Source organism: Mesoplodon densirostris, chromosome 9 (assembly GCF_025265405.1).
Source record: "Mesoplodon densirostris isolate mMesDen1 chromosome 9, mMesDen1 primary haplotype, whole genome shotgun sequence".
In the NCBI taxonomy this organism is placed as follows: domain Eukaryota; kingdom Metazoa; phylum Chordata; class Mammalia; order Artiodactyla; family Ziphiidae; genus Mesoplodon; species Mesoplodon densirostris.
Window position 1 is genome coordinate 102325061 of NC_082669.1, and position 23920 is coordinate 102348980.

General features: G+C 47.8%; 2 protein-coding genes and 1 long non-coding RNA gene across 5 annotated transcripts; 2 read left to right on the forward strand and 1 right to left on the reverse strand.

Moving 5' to 3' along the window:
* Positions 1–623: 623 nt before the first annotated feature.
* LOC132496304 (uncharacterized) lies at positions 624–2796 on the reverse strand. The gene is made up of 3 exons (XR_009533393.1): positions 2711–2796; positions 1798–1848; positions 624–886 (listed from the first exon to the last, which is right to left on the reverse strand). It is a non-coding gene; the product is annotated as an uncharacterized LOC132496304 (long non-coding RNA).
* TMEM139 (transmembrane protein 139) lies at positions 627–1558 on the forward strand. The gene is made up of 2 exons (XM_060108622.1): positions 627–952; positions 1165–1558. The coding sequence occupies exons 1-2, from the start codon at positions 627–629 to the stop codon at positions 1556–1558; spliced, it is 720 nt and encodes a 239-aa protein (XP_059964605.1).
* Positions 2797–3048: 252 nt separating the features above from the next.
* On the forward strand, positions 3049–21049 carry CASP2 (caspase 2). 3 transcript variants are annotated; one of them, XM_060108358.1, is made up of 11 exons: positions 3049–3192; positions 6501–6651; positions 6957–7124; positions 7284–7365; positions 7957–8051; positions 8329–8505; positions 14132–14260; positions 14408–14498; positions 17699–17848; positions 17990–18099; positions 18263–21049. In XM_060108358.1, the coding sequence occupies exons 1-11, from the start codon at positions 3119–3121 to the stop codon at positions 18392–18394; spliced, it is 1359 nt and encodes a 452-aa protein (XP_059964341.1). In that variant the 5' UTR covers positions 3049–3118; the 3' UTR covers positions 18395–21049. The 3 variants fall into 3 exon arrangements, with proteins under 3 accessions (XP_059964341.1, XP_059964342.1, XP_059964343.1); XM_060108359.1 differs by having other exon boundaries at positions 14414–14498; XM_060108360.1 differs by lacking the exon at positions 8329–8505.
* Positions 21050–23920: the final 2871 nt, after the last annotated feature.

Genomic DNA, 23920 nt, shown 5'->3' on the forward strand with positions numbered 1-23920 from the left:
GGGGACCGTGCCAGACATGGGACACGGAGAGGTCAAGAATCATCTGGGCCTCTGTCCATTGCCCTAGACCTCTGTCTGTAAGATTCTCAGGTAGTTGTGTCCTGTGGCTTTGTTGTGTCTATGTGCACTTCCTCCCTCCAACTGGAGCATGGGGCTGACGGGAGGAAATGGGAAGACGGGGTCAAACAAGGTAAGTGGTGCCCTAAAGGGTCAGACTGAGGGACTCAGACTGGGCAGGTGGGGGGTGGACGTTAGATGCAAGCAATAATAAAGGGCGGGGCCTGCCTATCACCTGGATTCCAGAGATGCCGTGAGTCCTGAGGCCCCAGGCAGGGCCTGCCCAGGACTGGATCCTGGAATGGGTAGAAATACAGAGATGGAAGGGAGACCATAGGGAAGAAGGAAAAAGTAAGGAACGCAGGGCTCTGACATAGTAAACTCACATGAGGGCTGGGAGTCAGAACTCCCGGGCTGGTTTCCTGGCTATTCCACACATACTGATACCCTGGGACAACAGTGTGATCCTAGAGAGAATTCCAGAGCTGAAGGGGACCCTGCAGATCACTTCTCTGGGCCATTTATTTGATTTGAGATTGAAGAAACAAACCCAAACAAAGGTGTCTAATATGCTTACTTTGAAATCTAACCCAGCGGTGATGCCAATTGCTAGTTTAGACACAACAGCTGTGTGTCTTTTTGCAGGAGCCTGGCGAGGGGCCATGGTGCCAAGGCAATTGTGGGGGACTCTGCAGAAGCCGCTTCTCTTCCTGTGTTGCACCTCCTTCCTCCTGGGGCTAGCTTTGCTGGGGATTCGGCCGGACATCGCCCCTGTTGCTTATTTCTTTCTTACTTTGGGTGGCTTCTTTTTGTTGGTCTGCCTCCTGGCCTGTGTTTTGGAATGGGGGTCTCAATCAATGCAGACCGAGAGCCCAGGGGCCTCAAGCAATGCACGGTGAGTTAAGGGGTGGGCAGGATTGGAGGATTACATGTGGAACCATTCTCCCTGTGTCCCTCTAGACTCTAGGCGGACAGCCTCTGCTTTCCCCCGTCACAGGTATCAGGGTCAGGGGCTAGTGGAGGGGTCTTTTGCTGGTAGAAGATAGAAAAGGGAAAAAAGGCTTCTTTCAGGAAGCCACTATTGACCTTATCTCTCCCCCCGCTCAGGGACAATGAAGCCTTTGAGGTGCCAACCTACGAAGAGGCCACAGTGTTGGAATCACAGTGCCACCCCCCAGGGGTGGATCAACCACCCTCCTACACCAGTGTTGTAATCCCCCCAGAACGTGAGGTGGGACAGCCTAGCCATGCAGGGGAGACCAGGAAAGCCAGACTGGACAGGCGAGTGGGCTCAGAGGGGTCTGTGATATCAGGAAGCCCTGGAAGACCTCCAGTCAGCCTGCGGCTTCGGGGACCACGAGTGGCGTCCACTGTTCCTGATCTGCAGAGCTTGCGGGAGCCCCCCAAATTGGAACCTCTTACTCCACCCCCTGCCTACGATGTCAGCTTTGGTCCCCTTGATGATGATGTTTTCTATGGAAACAACTGGACACCCCCCTAAAGGACTCTCCCAGGATATATCATCTTTCTGCACCAGACCCACTCATTCATTCGAACAATGCTTCCCAGTGCCTGTTATGGGTCAGGAACTGTCTCCACCTGGATGTCACAAATGATGACTTTAACCCAGAGGGGAATGAGGCTATGGTGAGTCCTTCCCAGTTTTACAGGTGGCACATCCCAGGGATGTAGGTGGCACAATTTGAGTCTTCAGGCAATATTCAGTGACCTACCCCATACCTGGTATTTCCAGAGTTAGACTGAGGTTGAGATGAGGAGATTCCAGAGAATCTAGTGAAGGAAGAAAAGAAACAATATCTGAGTGACAGCTCTGTTGCTTCTGTTCCAGGTGCTTTGCCTCTATTAGATCACAAAAATGAGGTATTATTGTCCTCATTTGAAAAATGAGGATCCTAAGGGTCAGAAAAAATTGATAATTTGCACAGGGGCACATCGCTAGTAAATAACACACAAATGTCTTGAATTCTGCTCTTCTGATCCCATAGCCCTTGTGTTTTCAATACAAGGCAACAGAAGCCAGTTCATGCACACATCTCTCAATTTCTGCCTTGGTCAATGGCTGGTGAGGGGTAGAAGACTTCGTGTAGACAGAATGGGGGACCAGCTGTGTCTGCAGACAGGGAGTGCTGAGTGGGACCAGGAGTGGGACCAGAGCTGATCAAAACTGTAATGGTCCCTGCTCCAGATAGGAAGTTCCTGCCCCGGGGGGGCTAGACAGCAGTCCCCAGTGCAGGGTCCCATCCTATCTAGAAGCAGTGGAGTAAACTGCCCCAGGGGGAGGGACATCTGATTCTGAGGATGGGTGGATATGATGGTCAGAAAAGAGAAAACCCCAGGTCCTTGGCGAGGGGTGGTGGAGCATCTAAGGATCCCTCTCGCATCATCTATTATGAAGCACTGGAAACACCTGTACTGTCTGCAATAGCTTCAGCCTCACCCCTGCGCCTGACCCCGCTGGGTTTTACCCGAGGACCCCCTGCCCTGCTTCCTCCGATACAAAGAGAACACCAGCTTCTCTGTAATCATGTGCTGTGCCTGTGATGCAGGTTTGAGCCAACCATCGCTGACCCACGCTCATTCTTTGCGCGGGTATCTGTCTAGCGCCTTCTAGTGCTGTCCTTGTCCTCCTTACCCTGGTCCCAACAGTTAACTTTAATAAAGTGAAAAGTCCGGCCACACCCATCTCCATACGGTTCTTGCAACAGGCGGGTGAGGAGAGGTGGGCGGTTCCGGGGAGGGAGCTGTGATTTCCGCGGGAACCGACGACCAATCGGATGGCCAAGTAGGGCGGGGCGGCTCCTCGCTTCCCCTTCCGCCGAGCGCGCTCGCTCACCCCATTGGACAGCGAGTCCGCCGCGTGGGTTCTGCGCCTGCGCGCGCTCCGGCGACGGCGCGGCCGGCCTCGCGTGGGGGCGGAGCTGGGATAGCAGCGCGCAGGCGCTTTGCGCGCCGGCGGACGGGGGAGGGATGCGGAGGACGCGAGGGCTCGCGGTTTGTTTGGGTTGTGGGCGGTGCGCGCACAGCCCGGGAAAAGCGGGAAATGGCGGCGCCGAGCGCAGGCCCCCGGTCCGCCCTCCAGCAAAATGGGCTGATGACCGCTGATAGGGGGCGCAGGTGAGTGGGGAGGGTCCCAGGGGTCCGTTTCAGGCGTATGGCCCTGGCGCCCCCTCCCCTCGGAGCCCCTGGAAGCCTCGGTGTCCACGCTTCCAGCCAAGGGTGGGAGGCCGGCTGAGCCCCCGAGGGGAGCGCGGGCGGGCGAATCTATTCTGGGCCTTGTCCCTCTCGAGCGAAGACTCCCCAGCCTCGATTCTTCCAACCCCGGAGGCTCTGAACCAGGGGAGCTCTTTCCAGTCCTGTCAAATCTCGGTTTCTCTTAAAAGATTCTTTATTCTTTCTGTCCCTCGGTTCCCTTTTGAGGAACTAAACTCTGTACTCATAAAAACTGATGAGACCTGCAGATCTCGGAATTCTGCCTGATGTGCATTTGTTTCGGATTGAATATATCATGATCCGTATTGCGTTGGGTGTAATGACCAGATTTTCACAGCAGTCAACACAGATTTTGGGGTTTGAGTATTCTGAGACAAGGAGGTTCCCGAGGCTCCGAGTGTGTCTCAGCCTCTGCCCCAGTTAAATCATATCATGGCAGACATCACCCAGGATAACATATCTTAATGCCTTCCGGTCCAGACCCAGGTGATGAATTGAGGACTTTGGAACCAGAACCTGCAGAAGGACACAGAATCAAGACTTAAGAATCGCCTTTGTGTCCTTTCCTCCACCCCTCCCCCCTTTCCCGATGTGTCCTAAAGTTCTAGGTGATTGTGGTTACTTTTGGAAAGTCCACCTTTGAGACTCTCCCCGTAGTATGGAATCCTGCAAGGATTAGGTGTGTGTAGAATGGATACTGTTTCAGATTAAACCTAATAAGTTATTGATTGAAAATTCAAGTCTACAACTTAGAGTTAAGAACGGGAGTGAATTAGTGAATTGTGTGGATGATACTGAGTAGGGAGAGGCTTTTTGTGGCGGCTTCCTAATGGAATGTCAACATTTAAGGGCAGACCAAAGGTCCTGTGAAGGAAACGGGGACCTAGTAAGCAGAGAGGGAAACTGGAGAGAACGGTGTCATGGAAACCAAGGGAGGAGAAAGTTTTAAGGAGAAAATGCTACTGGTAAATTAAGGGAAAAAAGTCGAGTAAACCTACCCCACCATTGGTGTGTATCCTGAGGAAATACCCAGAATCCAGCTACTATGTTATTTTGCGATTGAACTATTAACACTTATTTTTACCAGCGTTCATACATGTTGTCATTGTTAACTGCTTTGCTGTGTTCCAAGGTGATTCTTTTTGGTTTTTTTAGTTAATTAATTAATTTATTTATTTTTGGCTGCATTGGGTCTTTGTTGCTGAGCAGGCTTTCTCTAGTTGTGGCGAGCGGGATCTACTCATCGTTGCGGTGCACGGGCTTCTCGCCGTGGCTTCTCTGCGGAGCACGGGCTCTAGGTGCGCGGGCTTCAGTAGTTGTGGCTCGCAGGCTCTGGAGCACAGGCTCAGTAGTTGTGGCTCAGGGGCTTAGTTGCTTGCTCCGCGGCATGTGGTATCTTCCCAGACCGGGGCTCGAACCCGTGCCCCCTGCATTGGCAGGCGGATTCTTAACCACTGCGCCACCAGGGGAACCCCCGGGATCCATTTTTAAATAGGTTTTTTAAGTTATAATCTGAAGCTGGTACCATATTCCTTTCTCACTGCCATCAGGTCCTTACTGTTGTCATGTACCTGGAAACTGTGACTAAGCAGGCTGGCACACCCTGGATTTATATAAATTAGGCACATAGATGTTATACACTGGAAATGGGATTCTTTTATTTTCTTTATAACATCTTTGTTGGAGTATAATTGCTTTACAATAGTGTGTTAGTTTCTGCTTTATAACAAAGTGAATCAGCTATACGTATACGTATATCCCCGTATCTCCTCCCTCTTGTGTCTCCCTCTCACCCGGAAATGGGATTCTTTGAGTTCATCAACAGAAGCTGAACTCTTTCCAAACGCATAGCAAAACTAGGGAATCCTTGAAATGAAGACATCCCTCGTAAACTAAATTACCAAAATAATTTCGCCTTTACATGCTTTAACTCTTTGAGTGATTTCAGGTTATGTCGATTGTTTTCATCACTGGCATTTATCTACTGTGACTTTCCGTCAGATTTTTTACTTAATTCTGTTCTTATAGGATCCTGGTCATTTCTAGTGTTATTTTGTCACAGGAACTTACCTTTTTAAAAACCATAGTTGTGGGCTTCCCTGGTGGCGCAGTGGTTGAGAGTCCGCCTGCCAATGTAGGGGACACGGGTTCGTGCCCCGGTCCGGGAAGATCCCACATGCTGCGGAGCGGCTGGGCCCGTGAGCCATGGCCGCTGAGCGCCTGCGCGTCTGGAGCCTGTGCTCCGCAACGGGAGAGGCCACAATAGTGAGAGGCCCGCGTACCACAAAAAAAATAATAATAATAAAAATAAAAACCATAGTTGTAATTGGTAAGAGTAGGCTCAAGAAAATGTGTGTGTGTGTCTGATTTATGTTGAAGCTGTCCATTGGCTTGAGTATTTGCCATTGTATTAAATTATTTTATCACAAAAGATTATTTTAGGGCTTCCTTGGTGGCTCAGTGGTTGAGAATCCGCCTGCCAATGCAGGGGACATGGGTTCGAGCCCTGGTCCGGGAAGATCCCACATGCCGTGGAACAGCTAAGCCCATGTACCACAACTACTGAGCCTGCGCTCTAGAGCCCACGAGCCACAACCACTGAGCCCACATTCCGCAACTACTGAAGCCCACACACCTAGAGCCCGTGCTCCACAACGAGAGAAGCCACCGCAATGAGAAGCCCGCGCACTGCAGCAAAGAGTAGCCCCCACTCGCCACAACTAGAGAAAGCCCGCACACAGCAACGAAGACCCAACACAGCCAAAAATAAATAAATAAATAAATTTATATATTAAAAAAAGGATTATTTTAGACTCATATCACTGTCAGCAGCTTAGATAAATAATGTGAAATGTTTTCTGGAATACTCCTTAATGAAAATTGGTGGGTCAGACGGAGGAATATTCCTTCTTGTGAGTATGTGTACTTGTGTGTGTATTATTTTTGTCACGATAGATATTTCCCCTCGTCAGACCATTCATCTCAGAAGATGGTCTCAGTTGAACATCCTCCATAAAGGATTGTATATCATTTCCTTATGATCAGTGTGTTACTGCTTAATACTTCTATGATTTTAAGCACGTTCAATAAAATATGTCTCGTTTTAGTTATCGTAAGTCCTGTTCTTTATATTTCTCCTACCCACACCTCTTCCGCTCCACTTCTCTGTGCAAGATCTTGTACTTGACAGCTTTTCTGTCTTTTATCTGTAGGATATTGGGAATCTATGGCATGCATCCTGACCATCAGGAAGCTCTCAAAAAGAACCGAGTGGTGCTGGCCAAACAGCTGTTGCTGAGCGAACTGTTAGAACATCTCCTGGAGAAGGACATTATCACCTTGGAAATGAGGGAGCACATTCAGGTATCTGAAGGCAAAAGAGAAAAGCCAAGTAAATATATTAGTGGTAGGAAGAGGAACAGAGTATAGTAAAGTGTGAAAAAGATGTCGTGCTTTACTGAGGAAATGAAAATGCTCTTCTACCCTAGAGCATGTAACAGAAAAGACATATAATTCAAGAATAATGGGGGAAGGACTTCCCACGTACGTATTTTTCTGTAAAAGGAATTCTTGAGATGGATGATACTGTTACTAGGAAGCTCATCTGGAGAAACAGAATTACAGCTGGATAAGTAAATGTGATGTCCTGTTTTATTCTTGTATTGTAGGCCAAGGTGTGCAGTTTCAGCCAGAATGTGGAACTCCTCAACTTGCTGCCCAAGAGGGGCCCCCAGGCCTTTGATGCCTTCTGTGTGGCCCTGAGGGAGACCAAGCAGGGTCATCTGGAGGACCTGTTGCTCACAACCCTGGCTGGTCTTCAGCACATCCTCCCACCGGTATGGAGCCCTAGACATGTGGTGTGTTGAGAAGGGTTGGTTTGGTGGGAAAGGCATTTTTGAGACTGTGGTGAAGTGGGGAACAGGACTAGATTTCTGTATTATTTGGACCGGACCAGCTCCCTAAGGCCTGGTACGGTGGGTCCTGCTTTCTTACAGTTGAGCTGCGACTACAACTCGAGTCTCCCTTTCCCGGTGTGTGAGTCCTGTCCCCCCCGCAAGCAGCGCCGCCTGTCTCCAGGTGAGAATCGATGGCGTAAAATGGGTCCCGCAGGTTGACTTCCGTTTCCTTGACTGACATCTGACTTTGCCCTAGTGTGAAACCCATTTTCGTTCATATTGGAACAGTTTCCTCAGTGAATTTGTTAGGGACCAGCAGGACAGTTTAGATGGGCTATGGGTTGGGCCTGTTTTTCGTCCATCATTGATGGTCTTTTAATGGTGATTGGCCCTTGGAGCAACTTGTGCAGGTAGGAAGTTCCTGCACATAATTGGCCTATCTCCTCTGTAAAGCTTAGTTATTTTACAATGAGGAAAGACTACATCATGGGCCTCTACTCTGCTGATTGAGTAGCCTAGTGATTAGAACAAGGGTTTTATCATATACCCCATTCAGTCATTCACTGAGTTGAGCACCTACTACTATATGCAAGCTAAGTGCAGAGTATCCAGTGGTGAGCAAAAGCAAACAGGGTCTCTGCCCCCATAGAGCTTACAAACAAGGGAAGTGAGCAAGACCAGTAATTGTATTAAAAGGCTACCTGAAGTTATAATGAAGAACTAGAATTGCTGTGTAGATTGTGTGCTAGTTTTTCGGCTCTTTATGACGCAGATACAGTGGAACACTCCCTAGACCATGGAGATGGTCCTCCCGGCCTTCAGGTGAAGTCTTGCACTCCTGAGTTTTATCAAACGCACTACCAGCTGGTGAGTCTTGCAAAATGGCAAGAGGAAAAGCATTGGGAAATGAGATTCCCTTCCTGGGCATCTGAACTTAGTTTGTGTATATACATTTCTTTCCTGCCTTTATTAGTCAGAAAATAATTGCTGATTGAATGTGTTCTGTGGGTATTTCTGTACTTGACCTGGTGGGATGAAGAAGAAGAATGTGATGTCTTTGTTTTCTTGAAATGCCTCATCTAGTGGGGGAGGCATAGTTTCTGTCCTCAAGAAGCTCATGGTCTAATCGGCCTCCCCTCCCCAGGCCTATAGGTTGCAGTCTCGGCCTCGTGGCCTGGCACTGGTGCTGAGCAACGTGCACTTCACTGGAGACAAAGACCTGGAATTCCGCTCTGGAGGGGATGTGGACCACAGCACTCTAGTCACCCTCTTCAAGCTCTTGGGCTACAAAGTTCATGTTCTTCTTGACCAGACTGCACAGGTACCCGAGGCAGGACATGCTGACGTGTGCATTAGAGAATGGGACAACACTTGGGGGCCAGAAACGTCCATGCTCCTCTGCCTGCTGGGTTGTGCCTTACTAGAGTTATGTTCTCTCCCTACCTTTTACTTCCTGTGTTCTGCCTCCCATCTTGCAATCTAGTTTAAAAAAAAAAAAAAAAAAAAAGGGGGGGGCTTCCCTGGTGGCGCAGTGGTTGAGAATCCGCCTGCCCATGCAGGGGACATCCCATATGCAGTGGAGCAACTGAGCCTGTGCGCCACAGCTACTGAGCCTATGCTCTAGAGCCCATGAGCCACAACTACTAAGCTCGCCTGCCACAACTACTGAAGCCTGTGTGCCTAGAGCCCATGCTCCGCAACAAGAGAAGCCACTGCAATGAGAAGCCCGGATACCACAATGAAGAGTAGCCCCCGCTCGCCACAACTAGAGAAACCCTGCGCGCAGCAGCAAAGACCCAACACAGCCAAAAAATAAATAATAAAAAGAAAACAAAAGAAAAGAGAGAAAGGATTCAGGCCAGCCAGCTGCCTGGGTGTTGACTTCTCAGGGTGGCTGTGCGCTCCCTGAGTAAGAATAGTCCAGGGTCGGGTTCTCATCTTTACATGCTCAGCAACTCGATTCCCAGTCCCTCAGGAGGTGAGATACTGATATGCACGCAACCAACTAAGAAAAGATATTTATAAGTCAGGGTTACACAGGACAGTGACTTCTTGGTTGACGTTGCTGCTTAGGAGTCCAGTTCTCAAGATTACGTTGGCAGATAAAATTCTTACAAATGAAGGTTTGCTAGAATTGTCCTTGTAAATACTGTTTTGTGGTCATTTCATGAATTAACCTATTCTTTTTTTTTCTCTGGGCTGTGTTGGGTCTTTGTTGCTGCGCGGGCTTTCTCTGGTTGCAGCGAGCGGGAGCTACTCTTGTTGCGGTGTGTGGGCTTCCCACTGCAGTGGCTTCTCTTGCTGCAGAGCACGGGCTCTAGGTGCACGGGATTCGGTAGTTGCGGCTCACGGGCTTAGTTGCTCCGCGGCATGTGGGATCTTCCCAGACCAGGGCTCGAACCCATGTCCCCTGCATTGGCAGGTGGATTCTTAACCACTACGCCACCAGGGAGGTCCCTAACATAACCTATTCTTATCAGTTGTGTGGCCACAAGACAGATCTGAGCGTAGATTACTTCTGAGCTAGGTTCCTGCAGGTCATAAGCATTCTTGTTAGGAGTTAGTCCCCTTTAGCCTCAGTTACCGGGATGTACCACTGACTTTGTTACCTTTAGGTAGTTCTGTTTTGAAATTGAAAATAGTCCATTGGTAAATTAATACTAATTCTTTATTTTGATTCAGAATAATAGTGCTTTCCTAAAGTTGCTTTTGGGAATATCCGTGGTAAAATTAAGGTTCCTAGAAGATTCTCTTTGGTCTATTGAGGTAGGGTGGTCAGCATTGTCTGTGGTCTTCATTTCTGTTTCTCAGCTGTCTTGCTTCTGTGAGAATAATTGTGTATTTGCTAAATTTTGGGTAAGGCCAGATTCATTGGTAGGGACCTGAATGTTGTTCTTTACATGCTATTACCAGCTTCCCAATAGTAGCTCAGGCAAAGAAGTAAACCCACCCTTGCTTCAAAGCCATGGCTGGAACAGCTCCTTTCTACATCAAGTATTCATGTAGGTTGTATGCTTTCCTGAGAGATCTGCTGGGCATGAAGGGAATAAAGGTGGGACAACAGCTGTAATTCTTACAGAGGGAATCCTATTAGAAGGTCACTTAACAAAATGAATGCTATTTACATTTCTTTACAGCTTTTGGTCTAGTCATTTATTTTTACTAGGAATTTATTCTGTCATGGTTTTCCAAATTGTATGCAGTTGATAAGGGATTTTATGTGCTTGATAGTTAAAGATATATCACTAAGCACCAGGTCAGCTGTGTACTACTGATTCTTATCTTAGAGACAATAGCTTTGATGGGCCTATGGGTCCACTTCACAAATGCCATTCCCTGATGCAGATTCCAGGACCGGTTGGATTCTGATCCTCTGGTTACGTTGTTCTATAACTTGAATTGCAGTGGAGTTCAATTTTGAGCACCTTATAACAGGGGGCAACTATGTTAGCTGCCAGAGATTTTTTTAAATGTGGACCTTGAGTTCAAGGGACCTCAGTTAGATGAGGGAATCTTGACATCAGTTTAAAAAAAAAAAAAGACACATCCCCTATTTCCTAAGGACAGCAAAAGACTAGAGACAGTGTCTTCTACAGTAGTTAAGAGGAAGAAACCATCACCTGGGTAGATATGGTCAGAAGGATAAGTGGAGGATGTGAGACTTAAGCTGCCCGTGAAGGATGGAAACTACTGAGGCAGAGGAGGAGTGAAGGGGTCCTACACGGGGAGAACAGCATACAGGTTAGAAATGTGTGTGTTAGGGACCTTGTGGGTGAACCAAATGTCTAGGGCACAGGAGTTCCAAAAATGAGATTGGAGAAAAAGGGACCAGAATGCACAGGGCCTTGAATGTCTTCCCAAAGGAATTGGACTTCCTTGTGTTGACATTAGAACATCGTTAGTAGTTTTTGAATAGAAAGGTGACGCATTCACAGTGATGATTCAGGAAGATTAATATGACAGTAATGAATGAGGTAGAGACCAGTGGCAGGGAATACAGTTTGGAGTTAATATCATAATGCCAGTATGAGATGGTGGGGGCCTGGATGGGATAGTGGACCAAAAGGAAAAGAATATATGTGAAAAATAGTATAATGGCATGATTGTACTGTCAGTGCTTTGTGATTAAATAACTACCTATGGAAGAAGATGGAGAACGTAAGGAATTGAGGGCCTCAGAGGAAGTCAGGACCAAAGATGTAAATTTGGGAACTACTTGTGTAGGAAAAAGACTTTTAAGTAATGAGAGATTATGATCTTTGGGAAAAAGCAAAAGGGCTAGGACTGAACCTTCGGGATATCACCCTCCATGTATCCTAGTCCTCAGCTCTGGAGATTCAGAAACAGGAGGAGGACATTGCAGAATCAATTTCTGACAGTGGCCAATCGAACTTTCCGATGCAGTTAAAACTAGGTAGCAACAGTGGGTGTGATAATTTGGTGCGCTAGGCATCTGTACAGGATACTATCTTTCTGATAGAACATCTCAAGAGGCTCAATTCTTTTTTTTTTTTTTTTTTAACTTTTTGGCCATGCCACAAGGCATGCAGGATCTTAGTTCCCCGACCAGGGATTGAACCTGTGGTCCCTGCAGTGGAAGCGTTGAGTCTTAACCACTGGACCTCAGGGGAAGTCCCTCAAGTCTTTTACATAATTTGGTGAGCAAAGAGACAGAACCAAGAAAATTTAGATCCTCTTTTTCTCCCCGTATTATTCCTTTTTGCTTTAGAGATAATTCCATTTAAAAATTGGAGATAGTGTCGTCTCAGAGAATCATTTCACCTGACAGTGCTGGAGAGCACGCTGTTATCCTCACCACTCATGTAGGTGTTCAGTGCTTCTGTTCATCATCAGAGTCTTTTCTTCTTGCATCTACCTCATGAGTTTTACTAGTTCTAGACTTACAGTTTATTGTATATTAGGAAATGAGATACACTTTAAAGTGGCAGGTTTCCTTTCACCATGTGGTGGTATTGGTTTGTAACTTGCATTTGGTCACAGACGGATTTGAGGGTATAGGGGCAAGCTATGGCTCATCTCTGGAAAACACAGCCGCCAGTAAAATTGTGGGTATCATTTCAGGGAGTTCACATTTCAGGGAGTTTTCTTCTGTGTCCCCCAGCCAAAAACACATGGAAGTGTTAAGAGCCCTGCTATTTATAGAAGTTCTGTAATTTTATCAGAAATAGATCTAGAGATCCTATTTTAAGCTATGCTACTTTCGGAAATATTTCCCCAAATGACTAACCCCCATTTATTGAATGGTTTAATCTTACTAAATTCAGTTACAAAGCCCGTGTGTTAACTTTGGGCTTTGTTGTCTTCTATTTACTGACCTAGTAATCTCGGTTAAGTGCAAAATGCTCCTGAGTGCCTAACCTGTATATTTTATTCCCTTCTTGGAGCAAAATGAACTTCACCTATTACAGTTAAATTCTGTTACAGTCAACTCCAGAGGAGCAGTCATACTTAATGTAGGCTCTTGAGATGATATATTCTTAAAATGAATGAATTCTGGATATCTTTTACTACCTTAAGATCTCCAATATTATGGTTGGGTTCTGTTTGCTCAGAAGATACACATGCTTTTTCAGCACAGCCAGTTTCTCCATTTCCAGTGAAATGGCAGACTTTCAAGTCTCTTATTAAGTCTCAATTATGTGCAAACAGAACTATTCCAAACAGATAAGCAGTTCTCAAACGTTAGCACATCAGAATTACCTGGAGGGCTTGTGAAAACACAGTTTGCTGGGGGCCAAGACTTTGCAGTTCTTACAGGTTCCCAGGTGATACTGATGCTGCCCTTTTAGGGGCCACACTTGGAGAACCACAACAATGTATTATACAAGTGTGTGTTTTATTGGGGGCTGTGTATGGACTGTTAGATATATGTGTACTATAACTGTTCTGCCTAGATAGCATATTCTTCATTATATTTTGATCAAATTCATAGTAAAATGAGCTTTTTTTCTCTCTGCTCATCTCAGAGACAATCCAGACATCTTGAGTTGTAGAGGGAGACATAGGTTTAAAAGTTTGTATCATATTATTATACTGTTAGGTATAATGCTTCAGTTAGAGTGTTATTCATATATGGCAATCTAGTGCAAGATCAAAAAGATTCTTAAGTTAGACTACACGGTTTCTTTGAAAAAATAATATTGTTACCCTTCATTAGACAAGCACATTGTAATGGCAGATCTTTGCAGTATGTGCCAGACATAGTGATAAGTCCTTTCTATGCCATATCTCATTTAATCTTTACAAACTTGGAGGAAATTTACGCTTAATTGTCTTACAAAATGGGTATTAGAGCCTTGAGGGGCTAAATAACTTGTTCTAATTTATGAACCTAGGGATCCAACTTAGGTCTGTCTGATCCCTTGGCTCATATATGTAGTCATGACCCTGTACAGAATCCTCCATAGAGTGTGTTCTTCCATGGAGAAAGCATTTTATACACACATCATCACTGTCTCCGGGAACTTAAATTCTCAGGCAGAAAACAGCAAAGGAGTACTGCTGTTCTCTACTCTCACGATCCTGCGAGCCCGCTGTCACACAGCAGTTCTTGTAGCTGTTACAGTTTACCTGGCCGTCCCCCTTGTGCCATTTATATACAAGGGCATATGCTCTGAAGAAGGATCAGGTTGATGATTGGAGAATGGATAAAGTTAGCTAGCTCGTGCATGATTAGCTTCATTAATAACTTGCTTTAATCCAGGAGTTCTTAACATACCTCAGTGAGTCTGTGAATTGTAAAATTATATTCAGAATTTTGTCTGAAGTCATGCAGTTTTCTGGTGCATCTCTGACTTCACTTACCGTTGACCACAGGAATGTAGGGAACACACTGTACCTTCTAGTAGCTTAGGGTTTTATACACTGAGGAAAAGCTTACATTGGGGCTGACTAGCGGACAACGCTAAGAGGTGTCTTTCTTCTAGGAGATGCAAGAGAAGCTCCGGGATTTTGCCCAGCTGCCCGCCCACCGTGTCACGGACTCCTGCATAGTGGCGCTCCTCTCCCACGGCATGGAGGGCGGCGTCTATGGCGTGGATGGTGCGCTGCTTCAGGTGCGTGCCGTCCCGTGGCCGCAGCTCCGCAAGCTGGGCCGCTTCCCCTCCCGCCTGCCTGCCCCTCTCTCCAGCGGCGGCTGCTGTTGTGTGTAGGGCCCAGGCGGTCCCGCTGACCACCGACCTCCCTTCTCCCTTGTTTGGCAGCTACAGGAGGTTTTTCGGCTCTTTGACAATGCCCACTGCCCGAGCCTGCAGAACAAGCCGAAAATGTTCTTCATCCAGGCCTGCCGTGGAGGTGAGTGCCCTGGCAGACCGGCACCTGGGTGTGGCTCCTGGGCAGCCTCCCACCAGCTCTCACTGTCCTGTTTGCTCCTCTCAGGTGCTAGCGGATCCCTTGGGCACCTCCTTCTGTTCACTGCTGCCACCGCCTCTCTTGCTCTGTAAGTGTCTCCCAATGCATGGGGTGTGCTGGGACTTGGGCAGCCCACGGCTCTCAGGTTGGTCAGCTCTCTGTGCACCGCCACATCCTGTCCTCCAGACGCTCTTTACCAGTGTCTTCGCCTTCTTTCCTGAGGACGCTGCCTTCCTTCTGTGCTTATTAACCCTGATGCGCTTTTTTTGGTTACCCATTCCAGTTAAGGATTTTCCGGCTGTCTCTGCTTCCTAGCCCTCTCACTTGATCCTCTTCCTCTTTTTTTTCCTCCACCTGTCCTCCCCCTTTCCACTTTCTCCTTTTACTTCTCGTCTCACCTGCACTCCGTTCTTGTCTCCTCCCTTCTCTGTGTCACTCCCGTGTCCTGCAGGAAAGCAGCGCAGAAGCCCCGTGTCAGCCTCTGGCTCGCGCTCTTCTTTGAGCTGCTGCCGTCCCTCTTCTTTCTTGCACGCAGTCTCTTTTACCCCTTGAAGAGCCAGGACTCCCCGACTAGGCTCTGAAGACATGGAGGCCTGCTTCTCATCTTGGAGGAAAACAGTAATAATTAAAAGCTCTAAATGTGGAGTCAAATTCTGCCTCTACCACTGACTAGTTATGTCAAGTTAGAGAAGTTGCTCAATGTCCCTGCACCTTAGTTTCCTCAGTATAAAATGTAGTTAATCATCAGACCTACTTCATAAGGTCAGGCTGTTGTGATGATTAAGTGAAATGGTTCGTATGAAGGACTTACTTAGCACAGTACCTGGCTCATAGGAAATCCACGGAAAGTGCCAGCTCTGACTCTTAGGACATGATCCGTGCCCTTAAGGGGCTTGTAGTTTGATTTAAAGGTCACTTTGTCCAAGCCTTCAAATAATACATGTTTTACATGGGTGTGGAGTAACAGATAGATCCTTTCAGGGAAAAGGGGGGCATGCAATATGACAAGCATACCAAGATTTAAAAGATATCCCCTTCCCCCCCCCAAAAAAAGGTGTGCTGAGCCAGAAGTATGCCCAAATCTAATTTAAAAACTGAGCATCTTGGGCTTCCCTGGTGGCGCGGTGGTTGAGAGTCCGCCTGCCGATGCGGGGGACACTGGTTCGTGCCCCGGTCCGGGGGGATCCCATATGCCGCGGAGCGGCTGGGCCCGTGAGCCATGGCCGCTGAGCCTGCGCGTCCGGAGCCTGGGCTCCGCAACGGGAGAGGCCACAACAGTGAGAGGGCCCGCGCACTGCAAAAAAAAAAAAAAAAAAAAAAACTGAGCATCTGCATCAGTCATATGTAATGAGATGTGGCTGACCACGTGACAATATACCTTTAGCTACAGCTGAGATTTTGGACTTTGGACTTTGACACATAATAGTACAGAGCTATTGGGAGCTTAAGTAAGAAATAATGCGATAAATTTTTTTTTCAGGACAATTACCATGGCAGGGAAAAGTGCTAAGAAAAGAGTATGTGCAGGCAGCAGCTTACTTTTTTACGCACCTGCTGTATCCGCAGGCTCAGAGCACTACCTGATATGTAGTAGCACTTCATAAATATTGAATGAATGGATGGAAATTAATCTGCCTAAAAAGCGTAGCAATAATATAAAACACATATATGGGGATACTGTGAAAAAAAACATTTATTGATTAATAGATCTGAGAGACAAAGACAAGGGAGGAGCCTCCTTTCTCTTGAGGGACACATTCAGCTTGGTCTGTTTCCTTTAGGAGGTGTCACTAGCAAAATAAAAGGAAATAAACATGTTCATGATCATTTTCTCCTCCTATGCTCAGAGATTATATACAAATACTAGACCTGGATAGGGAAGAATTGCTCTTTTCTGGGCTAACGTGAATCTTCTCTCTAAAATTAAATCCTTCAAGGCATGACCAGTAGCCAGCTCTTCCTTTGAAAGCCTGAGTTCAACTGTCTTCCGCTGTATTTAGTTAACATAATTGATGCCTGTTAGAAGGACTGCCCCACCCCGGATGACTGGCTCCTAAACTGGAGTGTAAGCTCCAGAAGGGCAGGGACTTTCTCTTCACTATATCCTTAGGGCTTCAAACAAAAACAGTGCCTGGCATATGGCAGGTGCTCAATAAATTTTTATTGGATCAGTGAATCTTGGTCATTTTCTGCACAGACCTTCAAGCCTCACTCCTGTTTCAGGCTGTCTTGGGGGTCCTGTGGAGAGGGAGGTGTAAGAAAGCATACTTACTCCTTCACCTTCGGCGTGACAGCCGTGTGTCCTGTGTCTCTCCTACCGCCCCCACGACAACAGCATCAGAAGGAGAACATGTCTTGGGGTAGATAAGGCCTAGGTCAGGAGGTTGGACATGTGCTCAGGTTATGTTGAGAATCTACTGCTAATATTGAATAACAGTGTTCTTTTTACATTGTGTAGGAGAAAATAGTCAAATTATCCCAATTTTAAGTTTCTTTAAATTTCTCTTAAATTTTGCACGCCAGCTACAATTTGGCTTATGAAATTAATAAACAATAAGTGATTTAAAAATACCCAAAACACCCTGAAAACAGCTGATCATGCTTAGCTTTATAATTTGTTTATTGATAGATAGATTTGAGGTTGTAGTTTTCATATAGCATAAGTGTAGTAATCATATTTTTGGTTTCTTGTTTTTCTTTTTTATATAGTAAAACTAAATATATCAATATTTTATTGTGTATTGCAATAAGGAGCACTTTGACTTCCAGGAATATTGACAATTGAACAAGTGAATCATGGACACAGGTGGCTTTTCATTCTGTTTACAAGGAGTATTTGATTCAGCATTTTCCCTGTCTTACACAGAGTGGACAAAGCTCAGGCTGTGTATATGTGCATGTGCTTGGGCACGGTGTCTGGCCTGTCACGGGCACCCTCTGTGTGATCGGTGTACTCTGGCAGAGGAATGGGAGTAATGGTGTTTGTTCATTTGTTTGTTTGTTTTTTAATTCATCAGCCACAGGTTGGAGGCAACAGCTGGAAATGGTTCTTCCCAGTCAAGGTTTCAGGGCACTCGGGCTTGCCTGTGACAGGCCCAAGAGAGGAAATAACATCTTTGTCCACTCTGTCTGCCTTTGTACAGATGAAACAGATCGTGGGGTCGACCAGCAAGACGGGAAGAACCATGAGAGATCCCCCGAGTGCGAGGAGAGCGATGCCAGTAAAGAGGAGGGGCTGAAGATGCGACTGCCCACTTGCTCGGACATGATTTGTGGTTACGCCTGCCTCAGAGGTATCGTGAGTTCCGAAGGAGAGATCCAGAAGGTGGCGTCTCTCTCTGACTGCGGGGGGGAGCGGGTGTCGGCGAGGTCCGTCCAGCTGTGTGAGGGTGCCCGGGACCTTCGCTGTGTGCTCACTGCTGTCCTGGTTGCAGGGACCGCTGCCATGCGCAACACCAAGCGGGGCTCCTGGTACGTGGAGGCCCTCACTCAGGTGTTCTCTGAGAGGGCCTGTGACAAGCATGTGGCCGACATGCTCGTGGAGGTAAGTCGGCTCTGTGGCGCCAGGAACCTTCTACGTCCGCGCGCTGGTCTACCTTCCTCCGCCCTTGCCCTGTTTTTCACGGTCTCCCTACCCTTCCTCTTCTGCTGGGATCATGGAAACACCCGATTCTCAAACCATGGGCCCTGCGTTTCTGCCTTGGCAGGTGAACGCGCTCATCAAGGAGCGGGAAGGCTACGCCCCGGGCACGGAGTTCCACCGATGCAAGGAGATGTCCGAGTACTGTAGCACTCTGTGCCGCCACCTCTATCTCTTCCCGGGACACCCTCCCACGTGATGCCACCTCCCACCACCCGTGCCACGAGGAGGCCGCTGGACCACAGGAGGCGTGATAGAGCCTCCTGTCTCCAGGACGCACGGTTTCTGTCCCTCCCCCTCAGGGATTGGGAATATCCCAGGCTCGTTTCACACGCCCATCGTCTCCACCTTTGACCTCGTCTCCACCTTTGACCTTAGACTACAGGCTGGCTACTCCCATGGGAGGCTCTCTCCCTGTGGAACCAGCTCCGGCTGGACCTGTTACCTGGAGTGTTTGGCCTCAGTTGAGGGACTTGCCTGGAGCGTTTGGCATCAGTTGAGGGACCTGGCAAATGACGTTAAGAACATCCGGGTCTCGATGGGGAGAGGGCGTGTGGGTTTCCTCGATGCTTGTGTTCAGTTTCTGCCCCCAGGGCTCTTGTAGGAAGCGTTTGGTGATTGCTTTTATTACTGTAGTTGAGATGTCTCAGAGGTCATCTCCCATCTTTTCTGTCACATCCCAGCCCCATTTGTCTCAGAGTGAGAGTTTGAAAGGTGTCCTGGTTTAACATAGACCTTTTTCATTTAGTTTCAGAAGGCCAAGCAGGACAGGAGTCACTCTCTGCTGCTGTGGGTGGGCCCTTACCTGTGCATACATTCCCTTCAGTTCCGGAATGTCATCCCCTGGAAGGACTGTCTTCTCAACTCCACTCTTGGCTCTTTGGGGCTCAGGGAATCCAGCGTTCAGCGGAGGTTAGGGTTTGGATGCCTTGTATCTGTTACTTGTTGATCTTTGCCCATGGAAGTTTCAAAGATCTTTTAATTGGTTGTTCCTTCTCTGAGCTTTGTACCTGAAATGAGCCTTGCAGGGCGTGTCAGCAGAGGCAGATAAGAGTGGTATGCTTGCTCATACTTTGTAATCTGTCACCTTATCCTCGTTTTTCTTCCTATGAAGTGTCCCCTCTATAAAAGCTTCCTAGTTATCTTCCTGCTTCCTGTTTCTCCCTTCTTTACCTTCGTCTCATCCTGTTTACTGCTCCACCAACGCTGTCGAAAATACTGCTTAATTGGATCATTTGGCTGCTCAAGGATGTGATGTAGTACCTTGTTCCCTCTTTCTGCCTCAGTATCAAATCCCCTTTTGATTTTATGTGGCCTATTTCCCCTTGCCGTTATGACTTTCCATTTCAGGGAGACCACTGCTATGTATGTTATTTGTTCACCCTAGAAGCCATCTTTATCTGTGCTTTTATGAAACTTCCCTATTCTTTTTTTTTTGCGGTATGCGGGCCTCTTACTGTTGTGGCCTCTCCCGTTGCGGAGCACAGGCTCCGGATGCGCAGGCTCAGCGGCCATGGCTCACGGGCCCAGCTGCTCCGCGGCATGTGGGATCTCCCCAGACCGGGGCACGAACCCGTATCCCCTGCATCGGCAGGCGGACCTTCAACCACTGCGCTACCAGGGAAGCCCGAAACTTCCCTATTCGTAAAAGCCTTCTTTTTTGCTGCTGTTCTTGCGCCTTTCAATCCAGTCTCTGTATGACAGATTTTGGTTTGGGTTTTTAAATATAAATCTGATGCTGTTACTCCCCTGCTTGGAACCCTCTGGTTTCCTATCACACCTCAAATAAAATCCAGACTCTTTACCTTGGCCTGCAGGGCCTCATTAAGTGCTGATTTCCCTGTAAGCAACAACCCACTGCTGTCCTCAGTTTCTCAAACATTCTGAGGTCTTTCCTGCCCTGGGCCATCAGACACTCTTCTAGGGTCCACTAAGCTCCACTCCTCACCACTCTTGGCTCTGGTGGCTTCTTTCTTTATCCTTCAAGTCTGAGCTTAAATGCCACCTTTTTGTGGAGGCCTTCCCAGGCCATTCTGTCTCTAAGAATCATGTTTCTTTATTACTGTGTCCTGTTTAATCCCCTTTATTGCACTTATCTCAATGCATAATCATCAGTTAGCGTGCTTCACTTGTTCATTCCTGTCTCTACTTTAAGCTCCATGAGAGCAGAAACCTTGTCTCTTTTGTTCACTAATATGTACCCAGTGCCTGGCACGTCTTGGGTCTTCAATAAATGTTTGCGGAAGGAAGGAAGCAACCTAGACTCCTACTTTTTTTTTTTTTTTGCAGTACGCGGGCCTCTCACTGTTGTGGCCTCTCCCGTTGCGGAGCACAGGCTCCGGACGCGCAGGCTCAGCGGCCATGGCGCAGGCTCAGCGGCCATGGCTCACGGGCCCAGCCGCTCCGCGGCATGTGGGATCTTCCCGGAGCGGGGCACGAACCCGCGTCCCCTGCATCGGCAGGCGGACTCTCAACCACTGTGCCACCAGGGAAGCCCTAGACTCCTACTTTTTGACAAAATTTCCCTTTTGGCAAAATACCCAGTTTAGTATTTGTACTTTATTTTCCCACATGTTTTGTTTTATCCACTCGTATTATTAGCTCCTGAAGACAGAAATCACACGTGGGACAACTTTTTCCACGCCTCCCGTGGTTCCGGGCACAGTGCTCAGCCTCTCGTAGTTCAGGTGCTCAGTGAATACTTGTCCTGCAGGGGTTCGGAGACTTGTTGCCAAGTCCTGCCCTTGGCTCAGTATCGTATGGAAGTACTTGGGTGACAGAACCTCTCCTCGTCCCACTGCCAGGATTTTGTATTGCCATCTGGTGCCAAATAAACGCTCATATTTATTACCGACGTGTGCCTGACGTCTCTGTATCTGTAGATAATCTGTGTTCTAAAGCCCGCTTATTTCCATTGCCTTAGCTTCTTAGTGTTCCTCACCACCTCACAGTGCATACCCAGAGCCCAACACCTCTTGTTTTGCCGCCAGATCTTTTTTATACAACCAGATCCACACCTCGGATGAGCCCATCTCCATTGTCATGGCCACAGGCAACTGGCCAAAATATGGCTACCAGCACTGGGATTCCTCATGGTCAGAAGAGATGGAAGAGTCATTGGCAAGCAGTGTTGGTTCTGGATTGCTTAGATTATGGGATGGAGGCTGGAGAAGCAGGTTGAGCTAGAATAGGATGACGAGGATCCTAGAATTCCTGATCTCACGTGATCCAACTTGGATTTAATATTTTCCAGGGTGGGCGTAGATCGTAAGAGAATTCTCGGGCAGCATGGAAGAGGTCTAAGCAGTGGGCTGTGTAACCTGGGGAGTTCTCAGGGTGTGATGTGTCTACGCCCAGAAAGGTAGGTGTACACATGCAGGTGGGCTATGGGGGGCTAACACGTTCTGTTGGAGCATTGTGGTAGGAAGCTGCTGTGGACCTTGGGGGAAGGAAGCTTGTCCAGGAATCCAGAGGAGGAAGAGTTAAGAGGGATGAAGTTGAGCTGCAACATCACTGGGTGGAGGAGGGGCACTGACCTGAAGAGCGGGCTGGACCCGGGGACCTTCTCCAGGGGTGGGAGGCGGAGACACAGCCTCTGGGAGGGGCACTGGAATAGTGGGAGGAAAGTTTGGGAGGCTGGTGTGTCGGGGATTAGAGAGCAGCATATGCTGAGCTGGATTCCACGTCCTTCCCGCCCCACCCTTGAATAAGGGTATCAGGTTGAATTTCAGATCTCTGTCCCCTCTGCCAGGGTATTTTCTAAAATTATACCCCATCCCTGAGCTGGGGGCGGCCGTTTGCTGCCCTCCCCCATCCCGTTTCCTGTAATAGGGAAGAGGAAAACAGGAAGAAATGGGGCCGATGGGATAAGAGCAGAGGGGGAAAGTGGTCTGAGGCGAAGAGGTTCATAACAGCTATAGTTGCCCGAGCGCTCGGTGCGTCTCCCAGGCCTGTGCAGCTTTACACCGTCCTCCCACAGGCCAGGAGGGCGGCATCTCCCTGGTTCTTTTTCAGAAGTGGAAAATGAGGCTCCTAGACTTCAATTATCCAAAAAAAAAAAAAAAAAAAGATGTAGCTTTAAGGACATGGACTCTAGAATTAAATAGATGGCAAATGGTGGCTTGGCCTTTTAAGGTATCGGAGACCGTGGCTAAGGTAGCTAACCTCACCCTTATCTAAACACAGGGGGAAATCATTGCTACCTTAAAAGGATGAAGGACGCTACCCTATGAGGATGCATGGTGGATCCCACAGGGTTAACACATTACACATCTGTTAACCATCTGTTAACCCCGTAGCCCACCTGCATGTGTACACCTACCTCTCTGGGCATCTGAGACGGCTGTTAACCATCTCACAGAATGAGCTTCAGTTTAATGACACAACATTCAGAGCTCACTTTGGGGCAGGCACTATGACTTTCGCATGCGTTCTTTTCTCTCTGTAACCCTCTTAAATTACTGCTTTTCTGAGGAAACAGAGGCCAGGATGGAAACAACCTGGCGACTTGAGTCCATGCTGTCAGCTAACAATATTGCTTCTGTGACTTTTTTCTTAGCATGCGATTTTCTCCCTCCTCACTTTTTGGGGCCAGAGATTTTTCCCACTGAGCTGGGAGAAGGAGCCTGAGACCAAAGACTTTATTCCATCTTAGCCCTTTTGGGGCAGAGAACAGGGAAAAAGTGTACTGTATCATGTTCAAAAATACAGAAGGGGAGAAAGAAAGAGCCCTGTCCAGTGCTCTCGGGAAGGCCTCATATGCAGGGTATGGGAAGGGACCAGGGATTCTTGAAGGATCTGGAAGGCAAGGTCCAATAAGCAGTAGAGGAGAAATGACTGCCAGTGAGGAAAACTGCAAAGGGAAAGTGTGTTCAGAGGAAGTTGCAGTTGCCTAGGTGAAGTTTCAGAAAGTAGGTGGTCATGGTTTCCATGCTAGGCTGGATGTGCAGAGGGGAAGTCATGACTGAAAGCGCCTTAAAGAGAATGTAATGGTGTATCGTCCAATGGTTGGAGAGGCCAGACTTGAAGAGGTGGGAGTCTGAAAACAAGGGTTTAACCCAGGGAGAAAGTTCCTGCTTAAATGGATGTGGGGATGCCAAGGGGCTGGCTTGTTCACGACCACCTATACCCTAACACACGTCCCCTTGCACCTGTGACCCAGATGGTCATTTCAACAACCTTCCTTCAAATAGAAATTCTATAAGCCTATAGGGTTTTTGTTTTTGTTTTTGTTTTAAATTTATTTATTTTTGGCTGTGTTGGGTCCTTGTTGCTGTGCGAGGGCTTTCTCTAGTTGCGGCAAGCGGGGGACACTCTTCCTCGCGGTGCGCGGGCCTCTCACTGTCGCGGCCTATCTTGTTGCGGGGCACAGGCTCTAGACGCGCAGGCTCAGTAGTTGTGGCTCACGGGCCTAGTTGCTCCGCGGCATGTGGGACACGGGCTCGACCCCGTGTCCCCTGCATTGGCAGGCAGATTCTCAACCACTGCACCTCCAGGGAAGCCCAAGCCTATAGGTTTTAACCTTCTAGTCTCATGGACCTCAAGTAAGTCTACTTAAAACCCCAAAAGAATACATATACAGTATACATATCTCATAGATAAATGCATGCTTATGAATTTGTTTCCAAATTTAGGAGCTTTTCAAAGAACTCCCCAGAAACCCATCTTCAGCCTTCCAAATAAGAGCCTAAGCACTGTCACCCATGGGGTGTTGGGATGGAGGGGG

Excerpts from the sequence above, each read along its gene's own strand:
- CASP2 (XM_060108358.1), top strand. The coding sequence starts at position 3,119 with ATGGCGGCGCCGAGCGCAGGCCCCCGGTCCGCCCTCCAGCAAAATGGG. Across the intron at positions 3,193-6,500 it reads ACCGCTGATAGGGGGCGCAG|GATATTGGGAATCTATGGCA; the intron begins GTGAGTGGGGAG and ends TTTTATCTGTAG. Across the intron at positions 18,100-18,262 it reads TGGCCGACATGCTCGTGGAG|GTGAACGCGCTCATCAAGGA; the intron begins GTAAGTCGGCTC and ends CTGCCTTGGCAG.
- TMEM139 (XM_060108622.1), top strand. The coding sequence starts at position 627 with ATGCTTACTTTGAAATCTAACCCAGCGGTGATGCCAATTGCTAGTTTA. Across the intron at positions 953-1,164 it reads GGGGCCTCAAGCAATGCACG|GGACAATGAAGCCTTTGAGG; the intron begins GTGAGTTAAGGG and ends CCCCCCGCTCAG.